The sequence below is a fragment of the Ranitomeya variabilis genome, chromosome 8 (genome assembly GCF_051348905.1).
Source record: "Ranitomeya variabilis isolate aRanVar5 chromosome 8, aRanVar5.hap1, whole genome shotgun sequence".
In the NCBI taxonomy this organism is placed as follows: domain Eukaryota; kingdom Metazoa; phylum Chordata; class Amphibia; order Anura; family Dendrobatidae; genus Ranitomeya; species Ranitomeya variabilis.
The window spans coordinates 142,673,645-142,696,196 of NC_135239.1; the positions used below are offsets into that span (position 1 = coordinate 142,673,645).

At 44.6% G+C, this 22,552-nt stretch overlaps 1 protein-coding gene across 1 annotated transcript in view; it reads left to right on the top strand.

Annotated features, from left to right (window-relative positions):
- CHADL (chondroadherin like) overlaps positions 1-10,948 on the top strand; it is a 303,864-nt gene extending 292,916 nt beyond the window's left edge. Inside the window, exons 5-6 of the mRNA XM_077277509.1 lie at positions 9,012-9,220; positions 10,652-10,948. Of these exons, the coding sequence (XP_077133624.1) occupies positions 9,012-9,192 (181 nt within the window). The 3' untranslated portion in view covers positions 9,193-9,220; positions 10,652-10,948. The remainder of the gene's footprint in view (positions 1-9,011; positions 9,221-10,651) is intronic.
- Positions 10,949-22,552: the final 11,604 nt, after the last annotated feature.

A 22,552-nucleotide genomic window follows, 5' to 3' on the forward strand; every position in this document is an offset into this window, starting at 1 on the left:
GGACATGTGGCATGATATATTACATATCTTGTGGTACAAGTAATCCGCTGTCTGATGGAGAATTGTTTGGTGTTATTATAATTTGAGAACTCATCAGATCTTACAATATTGGGGCAGGCGACACATCTGCCACACGGATCCTGATGAACAGCCTGTTCCTGATGTCCAGCCTGATGTCCTGATGTCCAGCCTGTGTCCTGATGTCTAGCCTGTGTCCTGATGTCCAGCCCATGTCTGATGTCATGAGGTTAGCCTGTGTCCAGATGTCCAGCCTGTGTCCGATGATCTGATGTCCAATCTGAGTCCGATGTCCTGAGGTCTAGCCTGTGTCTGATGTACTGATGTTCAGCCTGTGTCCTGATGTCCAGCCTGTGTCCCGATATTCCACCGGTTCCCTGGGGTTCACCCTGTGATGACATCTATCCTGGTTCGAGTCTGTTCTCCTGCTGAGCCTGTGCTGTGCCTGAGGCCTGAGAAAGGCTGTCCTAGTAAGCTCATGCCAGATGACCCTGGACTGCATCAACCCATGATGACCCCAGCCATCGTCAGAAGTCTGTCCGAGGTCGGTGTCTGATGTTCTCTGGCTGAGCCTCTACGCCTGACGCCTGAGAGAGAGGTTGTCCTAGTATGCCCGTGCCAGATAACCCTGGACTGCATCAACCCGTGATATCCTCCTGCCTGTACCCTTCCTTGATGTGCGGAATTGGAATCCTGGCATCATTATGTTTTGTGTATGTACTGTGATTTCATTTAAGTAAACTTTTGTTTCTTCATACCTGAAGTTGTGCGGTGTAATCTAGTTCTGCATATTGCCATCTGCTCAGCTGCCACAGACCCTGCTCACTGCCCTTCCCTAGTCTGTGTAGGTCCAGGTTACTCTATGTGGTCCAGTGGGTCCACATTTCGTTTCCACTTGGAACGCTCACCCACGTCGTCATGGTCTGGCGACGTGGAGGCATCGGCTGGGCCACATCTGCGGTTGCAGTCGTAACATCACCACACATTGGAACTTAACATTACATATGTTGGCAAGGCTTTGTGGGCAGCAGAGGGCAGTAGTTGAATACCAGCTACATGCCGGTATTCTGGTCAGCCTCTGCACATAAGAGCTGAGTGGGCATGGATGTCTGACATCTGTGTGGTTCTCCAAAACTTTGAGGACTCGACCAAGATAGTGAGCGGCGATGACATTATAATCAGCATCACCATTCTGCTTCTCTGTCTACTGAAATGCTCTTTGCTCACAATTAAAGAGGAGGCTTTGCAGGCGTCATAAGTTGAGATGGAACAAGAAACTATACTGGGAGATGCTACACAGCCAAGCTTCATCTCATCTTCTCAATGCAAGTTGCATGATAATGAGGACAGCGAGGAGAAGGAAGACAATGTGGACAGTCATCCTCTTGGTGGGGACAGGGAAATCTTGGCTGATGGCTGTCTGGCACACATGGCTGAGTTTATGTTCCGCTGCCTTTCCCGTGACCCTCGCGTTGTACACATTTTGACCAACACTAATTACTGGTTGGTCACCCTTTTAGACCCACGCTACAAGGAGAACTTTACATCTCTCCTTCCCATGGCAGGGAGGTCTAATAAAATGTAGCCATACCAGAAGACCCTAGTTGAAGAATTAATACAAAAATTCCCACCTGACAATGCTGGCGGCAGAGGTCACAGTTCCTTGGACAACCAAGGAGTGGAGACTACGGAGACACACACCAGATGCAGCAGAGGCAGGGAACACGCTCAAAGGTCTAGGACAGACCCTTCCATTGCCCAGGCCCTGATGCGCAGGGAACTCTGCCAAGGAGGGGAATGTTTTGGAAGATGCTAAAGGAGTACCTTGCCGACTGTACCAGCGTCCTCCATGATTCCTCTGTGTCTTACAACTATTGGGTATCCAAGCTAGACATGTGGCATGAATTGTCTCTCTACGCCTTGTTGGTCCTGTCCTGCCCTGCCACTAACATTTTGTCAGAATGGGTTTTTGGTGAACCTTGGTGGTATTATAACTTATTAGGCGCAACCGCCTGTCATCTGAAAATGCTGACAGGCTGACTGTTATCAAAATGAACAAGCCCTGGATTGGGTCAGACCTCTGTACACCACAGAAAGACAGCAGCGGAACATAAACTCAAATGCAGTGTTTGTTTTTTCTGGTGTATTCCCATGCACCCCTTCCCACCCAAACATGGGTATACACTTCAGTATTTCATTTTTTGTGTGGACACAATTCCTCCTCCTCTTCCTCCAACACCGTATCAACAGGTTGATCATGCTACACTCGCTACACATTTTTTAACTAATATTTTTTTTCAGGGCTAATTCAAAAAGATTCTGTTCTGTTATAATAATACCGCTCTTATCTACACTTTGTCTTTGGTGAGGTCAGAGCCGGTTTTAGACAAAGTGGGGCCCTGGGCAAAAGTTTAAAATGGGGCCCAAAATGCTCACATATTGCACCAACACACAGAAACATTTGTTGTATTTACATATGCTGAGTTCAGGCCACTAAACGAGCGAGATCGACAATGATGAAGTCGTTTGACGCTTGTTTCCAGGCCTCTTTAGGGTATGTGCACACTTTCAGTACTTGGCAGCGCTTTGGATACAGCACATGTCCGCTGCATCCAAAGCCCTGCCAGCTATTGAATGCAGGTGAATCCGCATGTGTTCATTGAACTGTGTGGAATCACCGCGTCCAATACATTGTATGGGTGAAATTTATCTTGCGGAGGCTCATATCTCTTGAATCCCATTCACTATGCTGTAACATCTGGACGCTGCACAAGTACGCAGCATCCAACCCGCATCGTTTACTGATCGTGTGCACCTACCCTTACTCTGGCTTAGGAAGTATAATTGGTACAGATAGCCCTCGATACAGTATAACACAGGTCCCATATAGTACATATAGTAGAATGCACTCCTCATGGTCCCCGATAGAGTATAATGCAGCCCCCTCAGTATAATGCAGCCCCCCTCAAAGTACATTGCAGCCCCCCTCAGAGTACACTGAAGCCCCCCTGATAGAGTATAATGTAGTCCCCTCATGGAGCATAATGCAGCCCCCTCAGAGTATAATGCAGCCCTCTCAGAGTATAATGCAGCCACCCACACACAGTATAATCCAGCCCCCAGCGTACAATGCAGCCCCTTCAGAGCATAATGTAGCCCCCTGAGTACAATGCAGCCCTCTCTGAGTATAATGCAGCCTTCTCAAGAGTATATTGCAGCCCCTCACACATAGTATAATGCAGCCCCTTCAGAGTATAATGTAGTCCCCTCAGAGTATGAAGTAGCTCCCTCAGAGTGTAATGCAGCTCCTCGAGTATAATGCAGCCCTTTCAGAGTATATTGCAGCCCCACATACAGTATAATGCAGCCCCCAGAGTATAAAGCAGTCTTCACACACTCACTCATACACACACACAATCACACAATACTTACATCTCCTCCTTGTTCCCCTGCTGCTCTGGCTTCTGCAGAGAGTCTCAGCGTCTCATCAGCTCCACTGCTGGCACACGCTGAGTCAGAGGCAGAGGGTGATGATGGGAGAGGGAACGTCACATGACACTCTCTCCTCCATCACTGCTTTCAACTGTATCGGCATCTATGATTCCAATAAGTTGAATGCGCAATGCGGGTGGAGGGTGTGGCGCTGTGCCCCTCTTACTCAGGAGTCCTATAGTGGCTTTGAGGTTTGCCACTATTAGTGGCATGCCACTGGTTAGGGGCCCCTGGAGGAGCAGGGACCCTAGGCAGCTGTTTGGTCTGCCTGCCCCTAATGCCAGCCCTGGGTGAGGTGTGGCAGTAGGGATAGAGTATGACAGGCATCTAGTCAGGGATTATTTCATTATAAATTCTAAGCCTTGCGGTCACTTTTTCCCATGCACTCATTGACCGATTAATGTTTTTTATGGTGATCTGTACTCAGAAATTAATCAAAGCTGCCAGTGTTACTTGCGTTCCTCCACAGTTTGTTGCTGCCACATACAAGAAAATATATTTTCAGGGCTGGGTAAAATCCCTTCTATATCTGATAATAATACTGCTCTGTGAGGCAGTGACTGGTGTTATATGCGAGGGTCGCTATGTGTCCCCCAGGATGCACAAAGAAACGTATTGAGGCCACGGGAGTGCATTGCACTCACAGGCATAGCTGTGATTGCAATGCAAAATAAAATTAAGTGTTTATCTTGGGCAAGCTATTTGTCCAAGGCAGATTTAAGAAAACCTGCCATGGGCTTTTATTTTTGAAGCGGACTATAGGATGGTAGTGGGGCAGTCCGGTTCCTTCCCGACCAGGTCTTCTAAGTGGCCTACGGCCACAGATTCCTTGTAAGAACCCTGCAGCAGGGGGTTGGGTGTGTCAGTTTTTGGTTTGCAAGCATGCAGAGCAGGAGTCTCTGCAGAGCTCAACCTGTGTGAGGTAACACAGAGTCAAACGGAGCTGAAAGGCCTGGCACCCCTCAGCGCAGCTCAGTGGTGCAGTCGCCCCCCCTGCAACCAGTCTCGGATGTGGACTGTCTTGTTTCCGGGCTGTGTTCTGGAAGATATCGTATGCTGTTTACTTCTGTGAGTTTGGACATTAAATACATTTTGCTTTGAACTTTGCTTGGTCACTGCCATTCTGTCACACTGCACCAACCCCGCTGCACTACACTAGTGGCCAAAATTGTGCATACACTTCACATTTTTGTCATTTTTTAAGTTTTTAGCATGCAGTCATACAAAGTGTTTATAACAATAATGCCACAAGTAGTCTAAGGTAGATTAGAACACCTCTACTTAGAAAAAAGGTTACCCTAATGCAAAATATCTCATTACATCTATAAGAACAGCGGAATGGCCAAATCAAAATGTCACATTATTATTATTTATTTATATAGCACCATTAATTCCATGGTGCTGTACATGAGAAAGGGGTTACATACAGAGTTATAGATGTCGTTTACAGTAAACAAGTTTACAGTGACAGACTGGTACAGAGGGGAGAGGACCCTGTCCTTGCGGACTTACATTCTATACATCCTAATATGTTAATTTCATGCTATCCCTATGTGTTCTTTCTTTAGTAGCGTGTAGGGTATCCTTTAGCATCGATAACAGCTTTGCATCTCCTTTGCATTGATTCAACAAGACTTCTCAGGTTCTCTGTGGTTATAACATGGTACCAGGAACTGATAACAGCTGCAATCAATGCCTGTGTTTATTGCTCGGTCGCATACTAAAAACCAAACACTTTAATCTTGATCACAGATTTTCGATTGGGTTCAGATCAGGACTGTTTCCTGGCCATGAAAGCACTGACATTTGTTTGCTTTCAAACTATTTTAGACATTGCCTTGCAGTGTGACATGGTGCTCCATCCTGTTGAAAACCAATTTTGGTCTGTTCCTTGCCAAGGTCACAAACTCATGGGATGAGCTTTGGTTCAAGGACATCATGAATACATTTCAAACATTTACATTTCCCTCAAGGACCTGTATTCTCCCAATTGCATGCCAGGACATACACCCCATATCATATCACTCTCAGGATGTTTCATTGTAGCTGTCATACACTCTGGAAGACAGTCTTCCTTTGGCCTTCTCCGAAGATAACGCACTGCATCACTACCAAAAATTGATATTCTCGTTTCATCGCTTCAGATTACTTTCTTCCAATCTTCAGTTGTCCAGCTACGATGTTCTTTGGCCCAGGAAATTCTCCTATTTCTCTGTTTAGGATTTAGGAATGGCTTTTTCCTTGGTGTTCGTGCTTGCATCAAGGAATCAGCGATGTACTATTCAATCTGACATCAAAACTCTTCAATTGGTGAAGAACTGGTTGAGTTCCTTGGATGATGCTCTTCTGTTCTGCAAGGCTAATCTAAGAATTCTTCTGTCTGTTTTTGGAGTTGTTGCTTTTTTCCTTCCTCTTCCACTCTTAGTTTTGATGCTGCAACTATCAGCAAAACTTGAACACAGCTTTTGCATTCCAGAAGCAGTGAGTCCACCACCCATCTTCCTAGCAATTTCTCTAAAACTGCATCCCTCCTTCCTCAAAACAATAGCCATAGCTCTCTTTTTTGGAGACAAATCAGACCTCTTTGTGGCTGGCATGATTAAAATCTAAAAAAAACAATCATTCAGGAGTTTGTGAGCTCAAAATAGACATTTATAATTATTCAGATAAAAATTTAATTCAAATATTAATAAAATACAAGAAATACAAATTCTCAATAGTTTGTAAAGAAGTTAAAGCCTGTAGGACCTATACTCAAAGGATCAAATGAGGACTATAGCTTTAAAACACTTTTTAATTTAATGCGGACATAACGAAAAGTTAGCATATAATTAAAAAATGTAGAATATTTACTCACAGAGAATGAAGTCCAGTATTTCTTGTCAAAATTATAAAAACTACTGACAAAATATCAAAAACAAGTTTCTCGATATATTTAGTAACAGATTGAGTGCCTGGGCTATAAATATTAATACATAATCAAGCAGGTAAGATCTCTGAAAGTTCCATAAGCCTCAAAAATTATTAAAAACTGCTAGTGTATCCACAATTTTGGCCACTAGTGTACACATTCTTATCTGCAATTCATGTACGGTGGAGTGTGGCAGTAGGTATAGCATATGACAGGCTTCTAGTCAGAGGGATTATTGCCTTATAAATTCTAAGCCTTGCTGCTGCTTTTTGTTCAAGGACTCATTCATGATTCATGTTTTTTTACAGTATTCTGTACTCACATATTCATCAAAGGAGGCAAAATTAACTGATTTAATGTGTCCATTTACAGTTTCTCTTTAGCATCTGCATGTAAGAGGTAGTGATTTCCCTCCACAAATAGTGATGGCCACCTGATGGCCCTGGAAAAAAAAATTGCGACTTTCAGAGTCCCTCCTTCATAAATTAAATAGGATGTGTCTGATCATGTCTCACACACTACATGGCCAAATAAGGTATTAAAATGATAAAACTACATTTACTGTTGAATGTTTTTTTCACCATTGAAAGCAATGCAAACATGCAAAAACACTATGTGTGAACATAGCCCAAGGTGTGGAGGAGCACTTTTTTTTATCTTATTTATTTTGTCTTATATACAAAGATATTTTCCTGGAAAGAATGTGTCTTAACATTATTTCCAGTCAAATCCATTTTAACTGCAGTTTTGTATGTTTTATTGTCAGTCCGTAAAAATGTAATACTCTGGCAAGATTGTTCCCAGCAGCAATCTGAGATTCAGAAATGCTTCAAGGGGAATTCCTGATGCTGTTCCCATGCCATTTCAGGGCTGTTTCCATCATTTTCAGCAATTTTTAGACCCCTCCAGACCTCCGGGCAACCAAGCATTACAATTTGCTTGACTCGAGTAACAAGTAGAGTGAGCATTTTAGTGCTCACTAATCTATATATATAATTGTCTAAGGGTAACTTCCGTCTGTCCTTCTGTCACCGTTATTCGTTCGCTGATTGGTCTCGGCAGCTGCCTGTCATGGCTGCCGCGACCAATCAGCAACGCGCACAGTCCAGAAAAAAATGGCCGCTCCTTACTCCCCGCACTCACTGCCCGGCGCCCGCATACACAGCTCACACAGGGTTAATGCCGGCGGTAACGGACCGCGTTATGCCGCGGGTAACGCACTCCGTTACCGCTGCTATTAACCCTGTGTGTCCCCAACTTTGTACTATTGACGCTGCCTATGCGGCATCAATAGTACAAAATGTAATGTTAAAAATAATAAATAAAAAAAACCTGCTATACTCACCCTCCGCCGCCTTTCTCGCTCCTCTCCACGCGCCCCGGACCGCTCCATTACAACCGTCAGCTTGCCGTGAGGTCCCGTCCCAGGGCTGGTGTGCGGCAAGGACCTTCCGTGACGTCACGGTCATGTGACCGCGACGTCTTCATATGTCCTGCTCCCACCAGCCCTGGCACTTGCAATGGAACTCGGCTTCAGGAAAATGGCCGCCGCGATCTCGATCTGCGCACGCGCGGCATCCCGCGGCCATTTTCCTGAAGCCGAGCACTACCATCTGCACAGGATCCCACGAAGAGGAGAGGCGGGACGCGGAGGAGCAGCGACAAGAATGGTGAGTATGATACACTGCAAGGGGCCCTCGGATCGTTAGGTGAGTATGTTTATTTTTTATTTTTTGGACCTGTCACATACGTGCCTCGGTAATATACTACGTCACTGGGCAATATCCTACGTGGCTCTGCTGTATACTACAAGGCTGGGCAATATACTACGTGGCTGGACAATATACTACAAGGCTGGGCAATATACTACAAAGCTGTGCAATATACTATGTGGCTCTGTGCAATATACTACGTAGCTGTGCTGTATACTAGGTAGCTGGGCAATACACTACGTGGCAGGGCAATATACTACGTCACTGGGCAATATACTACGTGGCTGGGCAATATACTATGTAGCTGGGCAATATACTACGTGGACATGCATATTCTAGAATACCCGATGCGTTAGAATCGGGCCACCATCTAGTCATTAATAATAATCAAATATGGAGACCACTCCCTGATGGGACTACATTGACTTTAAATCCCATTGCAGTACAATGAAAAATATAGCAATGCAAGTAGAAGTCCAGAAACAAAACCCTAAGCCTATGGTATGCATTAGGAAGCCCAATAGGATAGGTAGAAGCAAAAAACATACACTACAACCAGTACAATAGTCCTGAAAACATAAAAATCAGGTCACTCATCCAACAAAGCATGAAAAGTTGCATGCCTGCAGCGTTCCAATGCGCATGTTGGCCAGGTTAAGTCAGGGGGATCTCCAATACCTGGAGTTTAATGGAACTGTCATCTTTTTCTCTGCAGTTCAGTAAAATAGTTTGTGCTACTGTCAGGAGCATTACCAATAAAGTCTACATAGTCTGATTGTTGTACACTTCATGATAGGGTATTTTGCCCTACTGTGAGCTTCAGGAAAACATTTTGGACTTCAAGGCATTCTAGATAATTTTGCTTTTATCTTTTACAGATGGATCAGTAGCCTAAATCTAAAGGTGGGAGCCAACTGTGCAGCTCCTAAAAGCCTAAGAGGTCAGAAGGTCAGAAATGCTAAATTTTCTTCTTGTCCTGGATGGGAAGGTAACAAAGACAGGAGAAAGAGAAAGATATCCACAATTTCTACCAGTAAGAAGAACAAACCCAAGAAATAGGAACAAAAGACAAATTACACATACAGCGGTAATATATGAAAAAGCAGCAGACATTTTTCTTTATTTATAATCTCGATCTTTCTGGTGTAAATGAGTAATGTTTCTTTATATTGTCATGTTATAATAATATTCACATACAACACCTTCATCAATCTACATCTAATCAGCCCCCATAATTATTAAGACATCTGCTGGAGACGCTTCTGCCATTTCCGACAGGACACATGTTCTGGCTGCGACTCCCACAGAAACAGGAGATTCTGGAAGCATCACAGATGATCACATAACTGAAGTTATGCTGTAAGGCGACATGCCATTTTACTGAATGGCCATCAACTTTTAACACAAATGTCCCAACTCACATAAATGAGGATAATAACTCAGGAATTGGATAGGATGAAGAAAACGGGTACCAGACCATCACAGAATATAATCCTTAAAACATGATTTTATTGCAAATAATAAAATTAAACAAAATAAAATGAACAGTGACAGAACATATACAAGGCTGCTGAGCACAACGACAGATACAGGTATTCATCTAATAAAAGTGCATAGTGGAAAAATGGTAAGAAAAACCTCTTTCTATATATAGACTGGGCAGAATTTTCAGTTTGGCAATGGGAAAAAAGACCCCTAATGGTACAAAAGCTGGTAGCCAGTAAGTGAATATTTTCAGAATAAGGAAGCAGACAAGGCAAATAAGTGACCGGTATACATATAGCAAATGAGTGACTGGTGTGAAACTGAGATTAAGCAATGCTGAATCAAAGGGCAATGTAAGTAGTACTCAATAGGTGAATGCAACTCAATTTAGAAAATTACATACTGAAGTTAGAAGATTATATAAACTGTCCCCGCCACCCCAACGCACGTTTTGTTCAGACTTCTTCTCAGCTCTTATCCACATGCATGTCACTTGACAAACAGTAAGGTTTTTAATATTAGGGTTAGGACTGTCCCAGTTAGGGTCACCATGAAGTGGTAGTATGGCTTCTGCATTTTTTGATAAAAAAAAAAACATGCTAAGTACCCTATAGTATTAGCATGTTTTGGTTTTTTTTATCAAAAATGCAATAGTGCATGAAAAGTACCCTATAGTATTTTCATGCACTATTGCTGTTCATTTACTGCAGGGTATTCAATCATTATGTTTCAGTCTTTGTTTTTTTCTGTTCAGAGACCGACCAGTGTGAACGCTTGCTTACACGATGCATGCACAACACGTTATATCCCAGTTCATACCTTTTAGGTTTTTTCAGATGCCTCTACATGTACAGTCATACAAGGACCACCCCCCTGGAATCATGCATACAAACACCAGTGATTTCACAGAATTAGATAGGTTTACTGAAACTGTTCCCACAAAATGTCTATTAATTCAATCAACTTTTGCCGCGCTATAACATACTGTCTGCAGATTTTAATCTTTGTTTTTTTTATTTTTTTTAATCTTTAGGATTTTATCATTTTCTGATGACTCATTCTCTTTTAAAAGAATGGTACTGGGAGTAGAGGTATGAGTTGGCCATTCTGAGCATCATTATTATTTCCCCATTGTCTGTCCCTAATGACAAGACAGTGAGGAGGAGGAAAACAGGCATAGCTGAAAAGAAGAAGAAAAGAAAAAGGAAGCACAGAGAATACTTATTTCAATCTTTCTCAGTTTTTTTTGTAATATAAGGCAAAATAGAATGCTGAAAGAAAAGTTTGTCTGTGTTAAAAGTATGTACATAAGTAAAAATCTGTAATAAAGTTTTTGGCTGACAACTCTCTCGTGATGATGAAATGAATGATGATATAAAGAGGATATATCATAAAACCATAAATACTACATAGGATTTTAAAGCAATTTAAAGGAGTTGTCAACTTTTTCTTTATTTTAACAAATATGTTGGGGATGAGATTTTGTAGCACTTACTAATCTGGAAATATTACCGGTTCTCCTATTGTACTTGTTAGTGCAGCCTATCTTACAGGTAAGTTCCTGTCTACAAAATGGCTGCCAGCAGTGGAGCATATGACTAGATATGTCCATCAAACTCCTCCAATTGAAAAACAATTCCAGTGTGCTTTCTTATTTCTAGGCGGCTGATGGAGAAATTTGGTCACATGCTCAACTGCTGTCAGCCATCATTGAACACATGCGAAATCACCACATCCTATACATAGGACGGTGCAATTTATCTTGCAGAGACTGAGCGTCTCCACAAGATAAATAGACATGCTGCGGTCTATAAAGACGTGCCGCATGTGCGTATATGCAGGCTGTATGCAGTGTCCAATCAGCAGCAAATACTGAACGTGGAAACATACCCTTAACTGGAAGTCCGATTTATTGTTTGGGTTCCAATGCCTAATAAAATCCCTCCCCATAAACTGCATGAGCCCCACACAGCTTTCTTATATACAGCATGAGCCCCACAGTCTCTCCATATACTGAATGAGGCCCCACACAGCCTCCCATATATTGCATGAGGCCCCCACAGCCTCTCCATATACTGATTGAGCCCCACACAGCCTCCCCATATATTTCATGACAATATACAGCCTTCCCATAGCCTCACCATGTGCAGCATGCCACCCCCATAGCCTCCCCATGTACAGCATGATACCCCCATAGCCTCCTCATATGCAGCATGACACCCCCATAGCCTCCCCATGTGCAGCATGACACCCCCATAGCCTCCCCGTGCGCAGCATGACACCCCCATAGCCTCCCCGTGTGCAGCATGACCCCCTCATAGCCTCCCCATGTGCAGCATGTCACCCCCATAGCCTCCCCATGTGCTGCATGTTACCCCCATAGAATCTTCATGTTCACACCATAGAATCCCCATGTTCACCCCATAGAATCCCCATGTAAACCCCCATAGAATCCCTATGTTCACCCCATAGAATCCCCATGTTCACCCCCATAGAATCCCCATGTTCACCCCATAGAGACCCCATGTTCACCCCCATAGACTCCCCATGTTCACCCCATAGAATCCCCATGTTCACCCCATAGAATCCACATGTTCACCCCATAGAATCCCCATGTTCACCCCCAAAGAATCCCCATGTTCACCCCATAGAATTCCCATGTTCATACACATGAAAAAAAAAACACACCACATACTCACCTCGGTCCCATTCCCACACGCCCTACTTCTGCTTCTGTTGCTGTCTCCGATGCGCTGACTCTCCGGTGGTACACAGCTGACGCGATGACATAACGTCATCGTGCCAGCTGTTTCACATGCTGATTGGTGGAGGAAGTGGCCAGAGGCCCTTCCTCCACCAAGGCTGACTGCAGGAGACAGCAAGCGAGTGGGCAGGCACAGTGTGGCCCGCAGACCTCAGGTTTTCAGCCTCATGGCCATCTCGGTCCACGGGCCGGACTAAGACAGCCAGAGGGACGGATGTGGCCCGCGGGCTGCACTTTGCCCAGGTCTGTGCTAGAGTGAGGAACAGTATTAGGATTTTTGTGTGCCCAGCCTCCAAAAAAGCCTCTGAGTGATTACTCTGCACCTGTGTCTGTGGGAGTAGTGTGCAGACACAGCATAACCAATTTGTACTACTCTGCACCTGTCTGTGCAAGTAATATTGCTAACCAACGTTTAATATTCTGCACCCATGTCTTGCCAAGTAGTGTTGCTAACCAATTTTTTATACTCTACACCCGTGTCTGGGCAAGTAGTGTTGATATCCAACTTTTAAGCACTCATGTCTCGCCGAGTAGTGTTGCTAACCAACTTTCAATACTCTGCACCCATGTCTGGGTGAGTAGTGTTACTAACCAATTTTTAACCCTTTCACGACCTCCGCTGTACTCGTACTGCAAAGGGCACTTCCCTCCCTTTGATATTGTGCCCGGCGCTGTTTTGAACAGCTGACGTGCTCACAATAGCTTCTGGATCGTAATTCCACTGGCAGCTATTAACTAGTTAAATGCCGCTGTCAGACTCTGACAGCGGCATTTAACATGTGCTTCTGGCCATCGGGCTGGAAATACGCACACCGTTGACCTGTCATGTGATCGTGGGTCACCGACATGTTGGTGTAGGATGCAATAGTATAGATAAACACGGCACTCCATAGTAATAGTGCTGTTGGTGCTCAAGTCAGGCGTCCAACCCGTCAAAATATAGTAATAAACTTGGCACTCGGTATGTGAACAAAATAGAGCTTCCTTTTATTTGTGCATCCAGACAAAAAATGGTTATGAACGTTTTCGGTCCGTCACAGAACCTTCATCAGAACATTCTTTAACATGAACTAAAACTATACACAAAATAAAGATTTAGAGCATAGGTAATGTCACATGATGCATAATAGAAGACTTACAAATTGTCATATAACATCGGTGATGATCTTGTTCCCAAAAGCTGAAGGTGAAGGTGAACAGCAAGACAGGAGAAATGCTATCCAGTGGTGCTCCATGAACTGTAGGTGGTTCCAGTGGAGGGGCAATCCGTACTCTACTTAGTCATTAAGGGAAAACGGTTACTGTGATACCAACATAAGAATGTACACTTGTAGGTGTACTGGTGGTGAAATATTGAGGTGCAGTAAAGGATACTTCGTTTCTCAGATAATACGAACAAAGTTTAGGATGGTTTAGGAGGTGTAAGATGCAATGACACACAGGAGGCAGAGCAAGGGTTAACAGGTTCTTTAAATATATATATATATATATATATATATATATATATATATACAGTAATGGTTTAATCAGGTGGTAAAGGATGTGAACTTGAGGATGGGGGAAGTCAAATGCAGAAGAAAGTAACAGGTTAACTTATCAGTCTCTGTGCACTGGAGGAAGGTGGCTGGAAGATTCTTCGGAGCGAGATGTCTCCGATCCGGTCCCGCAGATGGGCGATGCACTGTCTCCTTGCAACGACAAATCCTCTGGGTCCTTCGGCACGTGATCTCCTGATCCAGGCACATGGTGGGGTAGAGATAATGGCCGGTGGCATAGTGGAAGAAGCAGAAACTTCAGTAGACAAGGCCACAGTTGAAGCACACAGTCCAGTGGACACAGGCACAGGTTCTTACATACGCAGCGGACTCTGCAGTCTGATCCCGGGTCGGAGTCACCACAGCAAATTTTGTGAAGTGATCCACCATTACCAGACAATGTTCATAGCCCTGATGGTCCAGGCTGATGGTTAGATATTGTCTATTGTCAAGAGTTCCAGAGGAGCGGAGGTTACAATGGACTGAACGGGAGCTTTCTGCTCTAGCTTTCTGCTCTGGCGGTTTAGCCAGTTCACATATCCGGCACATTCTACAGGCCTCGTCCACTTTTGTTCTCAACTGGGGATGGAAGATGAACCGTTGAAGCCATTGGAATGTTTTCCATGCACCAAAGTGGGCTCCACTGTTTTAGGGTCTCGTTAGTGGGGTCTCTGAGGAGAAGGCTTCCAAACGCCTTCAGCCCATTCATTCCCAAGGTGACAGTGGGTCCATAATTCACTTTTCCCTGTGTTAGTACCATGCCTTTCCATCTTAGGTCTTTCCCACAGACAGACAGTTGCATCCACACCACCCCTGTGACCGGGATGGGTAGTTGGTTGGCCACCATCAGCTTTATCTCAGTGCCCCATTCAGGCCGGTTTGCTCGGGGAAAGTGTTGCAGGTAGTAAGCCTCTGGCATTGTTGTCACCTGCGAGCCCGTGTCCACCAGACATTGCACTGCACATTTCTGCCCATATCAGGGGGCATTTTGACACTAAACTTGCTGGACTTCCATTACTCTTCCTCACCTGTTCTGGCTTCAGGCGGCGTCCCCCCGGCTCGGAGCCCTCTAGTTTAATGGGCAGCGAGAAGTCACTCTTCCTTGGCGAGTGCAATTTGTCTGTTCTCTCCTCAGCTGTAGCGAGTGATGAGCTTCAACCGGTGAAGCATTCTGGAGTCACGGCAGGACTCCGAGCCTTCCTTTCTCCCTGGAGAAACTGGTAGCCTCCATTTTCTTCTTTATGTCAGCCGGTTCTACTTTCACACTCAGAAGTTCTATCCTCAGTTCTTCCACCCTTTGGGTTTCAGTAATGGCATTTACAGACACCCCCAGGCTCTGGACCTTCCCCATCGGGACTGTCACCCCTTGCTCCTGTTCACACATGCGTGCCTCACTCCCTACTTCAGGGAAAGTCATTTGGGGGTTCACCCGTACATGTTCTCGCAGGGCTTTTTTGTCAGTACGTCTGGCAAACCTGTCACTAGGAGGTTTCGTAACATGTCTGTGGGTCCTACTCCCCTGCCGTTTTTTCTAATAATTGCAGTGTGTAGCTCTTGTAATGCATTCATATATTGAGTTACGATCTTCCTCTCCCTTTGCATTCTGCTAAAAACATGTGTTCTCAGTTCCTCTACGTCTGTGGGGTCTCCATGAGTCTCCTCCAAGATCTGTAACACCTTGTTAAAGGTATCCCGGTCTTGTGGAGTTTGTAACATTATTGAATCCCTGGCTTCTCCTTCAAGTGCCATAATGGCCACCTCAGCCTCCAGCGCAGGGGTCATGGGGTGCATTCTCATAATGCCTCAAAGGCGTTCAGTCCAGCTCCACAGCATAGTGTTGCTCCCCATGAATTTGGGCAAATTGCTCAACATGGCCTTCAGGGAAAGGCTATATAGTGAATAAACGTGTGCACAGCCTCAGAATGTGGTGCCCAGGTAGGTTCCAACACCTCAGTAATATATAACAAAACCTGGCACTCAACTTATATGCAAGTGGTTTTATTTACAGCAACAAAAAATGTTTCGGTCACAAGTTTTGACCTTCATCAGTTACTGTGAACAGAATATAATAGTACTAAATATACAAAGAAAAAAACAAATAAAATAAAGTATATACAAGATGGACTGGCTGGTAAATATATAGTATGGCATAGCATTTTTGCACAAAAAAACTGTATATAAAGAAAAGAATCAACCGATCCTGGCACAACATGGGTAATGGAGATTAGAAAGGTGATAAAGTAGTATAGAAGGGGTCACATACCGTTTTGTGGATGGTACTAATGAAAAGCCTATGGTGTTAGGCAGATAGTGTGATGTTTCTGCAAAATAGAGTTAAATGTGCATAAGGAGAAGGAACCTAGACCGCGAAGCGTAAAATGGGGTTAAAGACATAGCCTTAGTACATGCGGGGAATGCATATGGAATAGTGGCCTGTAAGATGTAAAATATATGGGATGAGATGCAGGCATCCGTCTGTGCTTGTGCTAGTGAGTAGGAGGGTGGGGATGTCTTACCCTTTCTGTGAAGCCGTTTGACGCGGTGTCCGCCGCTTGTCTGGCTTACCGCCGGCAGCCGCGTGTGTTAAAAGCGCCAGGGAGAAGGCCGGAAGTGGCCGGGAATCGCCAAACCGGAAGTGGGCATGTTCAGCATGGAGCTATGTAGTAGATGACATCATCGCACTGGTAGTGCGTTTCAAAGCACAGTGTTTGCGTTCCACCTCAAATAGATATATGAAGGGCAGCGCTGGCGTCACACCTCTATAGGAGATAGGAGGCTTGGGAGCGAATTGTACTAGGACCCCAGGAAAGATGGGAAGGAGAGAGAGGAAGAAAAGGCAGTATATAATATAATCCCAGAAGGATGCATGCAAGCAGATTGTGATGAGCCGTGGGTAGTAAGTGCTCTAAGAAGATTTCAATCCAGGGATCAATAAAGCCGACTCTAGAGAGATGGAAAAGACATAGTTAGATAATTGACATGATATTTCACAAATCACATATCATATTTCAGATGAAGGCGAGTAGGTTGTATTCCCTATTTAACCCCTTAGGGTGTAGAGTCTGTAGGGTATGGATCCAGTACGCTTCTCGTTTTTTTAGAAGCGAGATCCTGTCACCCCCCGTCGTTGTGGGGGGACTGAGTCAATCACCTGGAATTTCAGCTGTGAGATAGTGTGTCCATGTGTTGTGAAATGGTGGGGAACGGGTAACAGTAGATTGCCACAGCGAATGGTGGATTTGTGTTTGGATATCCTGTCCCTTGCAGTCTGTGTGGTTTCCCCAATGTACAACAAACCACATGGACATTTAATCAGATAGACGATGAAGGATGACTCACACGTGTAGTATTCCTTAATCTGGAAACTTTTGCCTGTATGGGGGTGTTGGAGGGTGTTACCCTTTTGCACGTTACCGCATTGAGCGCAGTGTAAACATGGGAACGTACCCATTCTGGGTTGTGATAGGAATCGGGATTTCTTTGGGTGGGAAGAACCAATATCTGCCTTCACCAGATTGTCCCTAAGGTTATGCGGCCTCTTAAAAGCATGGAAGGAATGGAAGTTTGAATTCTGGGACATTAGGATATGCCGTAGAAAGTAAAGACCAATGTTTCCTGATACTCTTATGAAGAATGGATGTGACGGGATGGTAGACATGTACAAATGGAATACGTCCACCCTGGTTCTTGTTCTGGGTATGTGAAGAAGGATTTAATTGTTCATTCAGGACTTTAGTAGGGTAGCCCCGGCGGTGGAATTTAGTTGTCATGTCATGTAGACGTAACTCACGTGTCTCCCTATCAGAGACAATACGATGAACCCGCTGGTATTGGGATCTAGGTATAGCTCTTTTAACCGCGGGGGGATGGAAGCTCCTGTAATGTAAAATACTGTTGCGGTCAGTGGGTTTTATGTGTAGGTCAGTCATAAGGTGTACGTCTGTGTCTTTCTGAACAACCTGTTGTGAATTTGGTTTTTGGGCTCCCCCGGTGGTCACTGGTGGTACTGGACTTGTGTGCTTCACTTTCTCTGTTCACCTGTTTCCATCAGGATATGGGAGTATCCTATTTAGCCTTGCTGCTCAGTTATTCTGGTGCCGGCCATCAATGTAACCAGAGCCTTTCTGTTGCATGTTCCTGCTTCTAGACTACTATCAGCTAAGTTGGACTCTTAGTCCTAAGTTTGTTTTGCATTTTTGTTCCAGTTCACAGTTATGTTATTTTTCTGTAGCTGGAAGCTCTTGTGGGCCGAAATTGCCACTCCGGTGTCATGAGTTGACACATGAGTCTTAAAGTAATTTCGGGATGGTATTTTAATAGGGTTTTCAGCTGACCGTGAAGTTCCCTATTGTATCTTCTTGCTATCTAGTAAGCGGACCTCGCTTTGCTGAACCTACCTTCATACTACGTATGTCTTTTCCTCTGAACTCACCGTCAATATATGTGGGGGGCTTCTGTCTCCTTTTTGGGGGAATTTCCCTAGAGGTAAGCCAGGTCTGTCTTTTCCTCTATTAGGGTTAGTTAGTCCTCCGGCTGGCGCTGGGCGTCTAGGGATAAAACGTAGGTACGTCACCCGGCCACTGTTAGTTGTGTGATAGGTTTAGCTCATGGTCAACTCGAGATTCCATCACCCAAGAGCTGTTCTGTTATTTATGTTCTCTGACTTTCCCTTGCCATTGGGAACCATGACAGTATGGCCGGCCAAGGGTTAAAACCGTTGGCAGAAGAAAGGAGAGAAAAAGAAGTCTGCAGATTTTTTTTTTTTTCCTTCTGAGCTTGCTTTTTAGTTGACTCAGTTGTATTTCTGCTCTAATTGCAGCCTTTGTCTCTCTCTCTCCTTCTAATCCTTGAATGGCTCTGATCTCACCTGATTAAAATGGATCCTCAGAGTGTGGCTACAGGTTTGAATAATCTTGCTATGAAGGTTCAAAATTTACAGGATTTTGTTATTCATGCTCCTATATCTGAACCTAGAATTCCTATACCAGAATTTTTCTCCGGGGATAGATCTCGTTTCCTGAATTTCAAAAATAATTGTAAATTATTTCTTTCCCTGAGATCTCGCTCCGCTGGAGATCCCGCACAGCAGGTTAAGATAGTAATTTCCTTGCTGCGGGGTGACCCTCAAGACTGGGCATTTGCATTGGCGCCAGGGGATCCTGCGTTGCTCAATGTGGATGCGTTTTTTCTGGCTTTGGGGTTGCTTTATGAGGAACCTAACTTAGAGATTCAGGCTGAAAAAGCCTTGATGGCCCTATCTCAAGGGCAAGATGAAGCTGAAATATACTGCCAAAAATTTCGTAAATGGTCTGTGCTTACTCAGTGGAATGAGTGCGCCCTGGCGGCGAATTTCAGAGAGGGTCTCTCTGATGCCATTAAAGATGTTATGGTGGGGTTCCCTGCACCTACAGGTCTGAATGAGTCCATGACAATGGCTATTCAGATTGATCGGCGTTTGCGGGAGCGCAAACCTGTGCACCATTTGGCGGTGTCTTCTGAGAAGGCTCCAGAAAATATGCAATGTGATAGAATTCTGTCCAGAAGCGAGCGGCAGAATTTTAGGCGAAAAAATGGGTTGTGCTTCTATTGTGGTGATTCAACTCATGTTATATCAGCATGCTCTAAACGTACAAAAAAGGTTGATAAGTCTATTTCAATTGGCACCTTACAGTCTAAGTTTATTCTGTCTGTGACCTTGATTTGTTCATTATCGTCTATTACCGCGGATGCCTATGTCGACTCTGGCGCCGCTTTGAGTCTAATGGATTGGTCCTTTGCCAGGCGCTGTGGGTTTGATCTAGAGCCTCTGGAAGTTCCTATACCTCTGAAGGGTATTGACTCTACACCATTGGCTAGTAATAAACCACAATACTGGACACAAGTGACTATGCGTATGAATCCAGACCATCAGGAGATGATTCGCTTCCTTGTGTTGTACAATCTACATGACGTTTTGGTGCTCGGATTACCATGGTTACAATCTCATAACCCAGTCCTTGACTGGAAAGCAATGTCTGTGTTAAGCTGGGGATGTCAGGGGGGCTCATGGGGACGTACCTTTGGTTTCCATTTCGTCATCTATTCCCTCTGAGATTCCGGAATTTTTATCTGATTATCGTGATGTTTTTGAGGAGCCTAAGCTTGGTTCACTACCTCCTCACAGAGATTGCGATTGTGCCATAGATCTGATTCCGGGCAGTAAATTTCCAAAGGGTCGTTTATTTAATCTATCTGTACCTGAACATGCGGCTATGCGAGAATATATTAAGGAGTCCCTGGAAAAGGGACATATTCGTCCTTCTTCATCTCCCTTAGGAGCCGGTTTTTTCTTTGTATCTAAAAAAGATGGCTCTTTGAGGCCGTGTATTGATTATCGACTCTTGAATAAAATTACAGTCAAATATCAGTATCCTCTGCCACTGCTTACTGATTTGTTTGCTCGAATAAAAGGGGCTAAGTGGTTCTCTAAGATTGATCTCCGTGGGGCGTATAATTTGGTGCGAATTAAGCAGGGGGATGAGTGGAAAACCGCATTTAATACGCCCAAGGGCCATTTTGAGTATTTAGTAATGCCTTTTGGTCTTTCAAATGCCCCTTCAGTCTTTCAGTCCTTTATGCATGACATTTTCCGTGAATATTTGGATAAATTTATGATCGTGTATCTGGATGATATTTTGATTTTTTCGGATGACTGGGATTCTCATGTCCAACAGGTCAGGAGGGTTTTTCAGGTTTTGCGGGCTAATTCCTTGTGTGTGAAGGGTTCTAAGTGTATTTTTGGGGTTCAAAAGATTTCTTTTTTGGGGTACATTTTTTCCCCCTCTTCCATTGAGATGGATCCTGTCAAGGTTCGGGCTATTTGTGATTGGACGCAACCTTCTTCTCTTAAGAGACTTCAGAAATTTTTGGGCTTTGCTAATTTTTATCGTCGATTTATAACTGGTTTTTCTGATGTTGCTAAACCTTTGACTGATTTGACCAAAAAGGGTGCTGATGTTGCTGATTGGTCCCCTGCTGCTGTGGAGGCCTTTCGGGAGCTTAAGCGCCGCTTTTCTTCCGCCCCTGTGTTGCGTCAGCCTGATGTTACTCTTCCTTTTCAGGTTGAGGTCGATGCTTCCGAGATCGGAGCTGGGGCGGTCTTGTCGCAGAAAAGTTCCGACTGCTCCGTGATGAGACCTTGTGCGTTCTTTTCTCGAAAATTTTCGCCCGCCGAGCAAAATTATGATATTGGTAATCGGGAGCTTTTGGCTATGAAGTGGGCTTTTGAGGAGTGGCGTCATTGGCTTGAGGGGGCCAGACATCAGGTGGTGGTATTGACCGATCACAAGAATTTGATTTATCTTGAGTCTGCCAGGCGCTTGAATCCTAGACAGGCGCGCTGGTCGTTGTTTTTCTCTCGGTTTAATTTTGTGGTCTCATACTTACCGGGTTCTAAAAATGTGAAGGCGGATGCCCTTTCTAGGAGTTTTGAGCCTGATTCCCCTGGTGATTCTGAACCTACAGGTATCCTTAAGGATGGGGTGATATTATCTGCTGTTTCCCCAGACCTGCGACGGGCTTTGCAGAAGTTTCAGGCGGATAGACCTGATCGTTGCCCGCCTGGTAGACTGTTTGTTCCTGATGATTGGACCAGTAGAGTCATCTCGGAGGTTCATTCTTCTGTGTTGGCAGGTCATCCCAGGATCTTTGGTACCAGGGATTTGGTGGCTAGGTCCTTCTGGTGGCCTTCCCTGTCTCGAGATGTACGAGTTTTTGTGCAGTCTTGTGATGTTTGTGCTCGGGCCAAACCTTGTTGTTCTCGGGCTAGCGGATTGTTGTTATCTTTGCCTATTCCGAAGAGGCCTTGGACTCACATCTCTATGGATTTTATTTCTGATCTCCCTGTTTCTCAGAAAATGTCTGTCATCTGGGTGGTGTGTGACCGTTTTTCAAAGATGGTTCATTTGGTGCCCTTGCCTAAGTTGCCTTCCTCATCCGAGTTGGTTCCTCTGTTTTTTCAAAATGTGGTTCGCTTGCATGGTATTCCGGAGAATATCGTTTCTGACAGGGGGACCCAGTTCGTGTCTAGATTTTGGCGGGCGTTCTGTGCTAGGATGGGCATTGATTTGTCTTTTTCGTCTGCGTTCCATCCTCAGACTAATGACCAGACTCAGCGAACTAATCAGACCTTGGAGACTTATTTGAGGTGTTTTGTGTCTGCAGATCAGGATGACTGGGTTGCCTTTTTGCCGTTGGCGGAGTTTGCCCTCAATAATCGGGCTAGTTCTGCCACTTTGGTTTCTCCTTTTTTTTTGCAATTCGGGGTTTCATCCTCGTTTTTCTTCCGGTCAGGTGGAGTCTTCGGATTGTCCTGGACTGGATACTGTGGTGGATAGGTTGCATCGGATTTGGGGACAGGTGGTGGACAATTTGGAGTTGTCCCAGGAAAAGACTCGGCATTTTGCTAACCGCCGTCGTCGTGTTGGTCCTCGTCTTCGTGTTGGGGACTTGGTGTGGTTGTCTTCTCGTTTTGTCCCTATGAGGGTTTCTTCTCCTAAGTTTAAGCCTCGGTTCATCGGCCCGTATAAGATTTTGGAGATTCTTAACCCCGTGTCCTTTCGATTGGACCTCCCAGCATCTTTTTCTATCCATAATG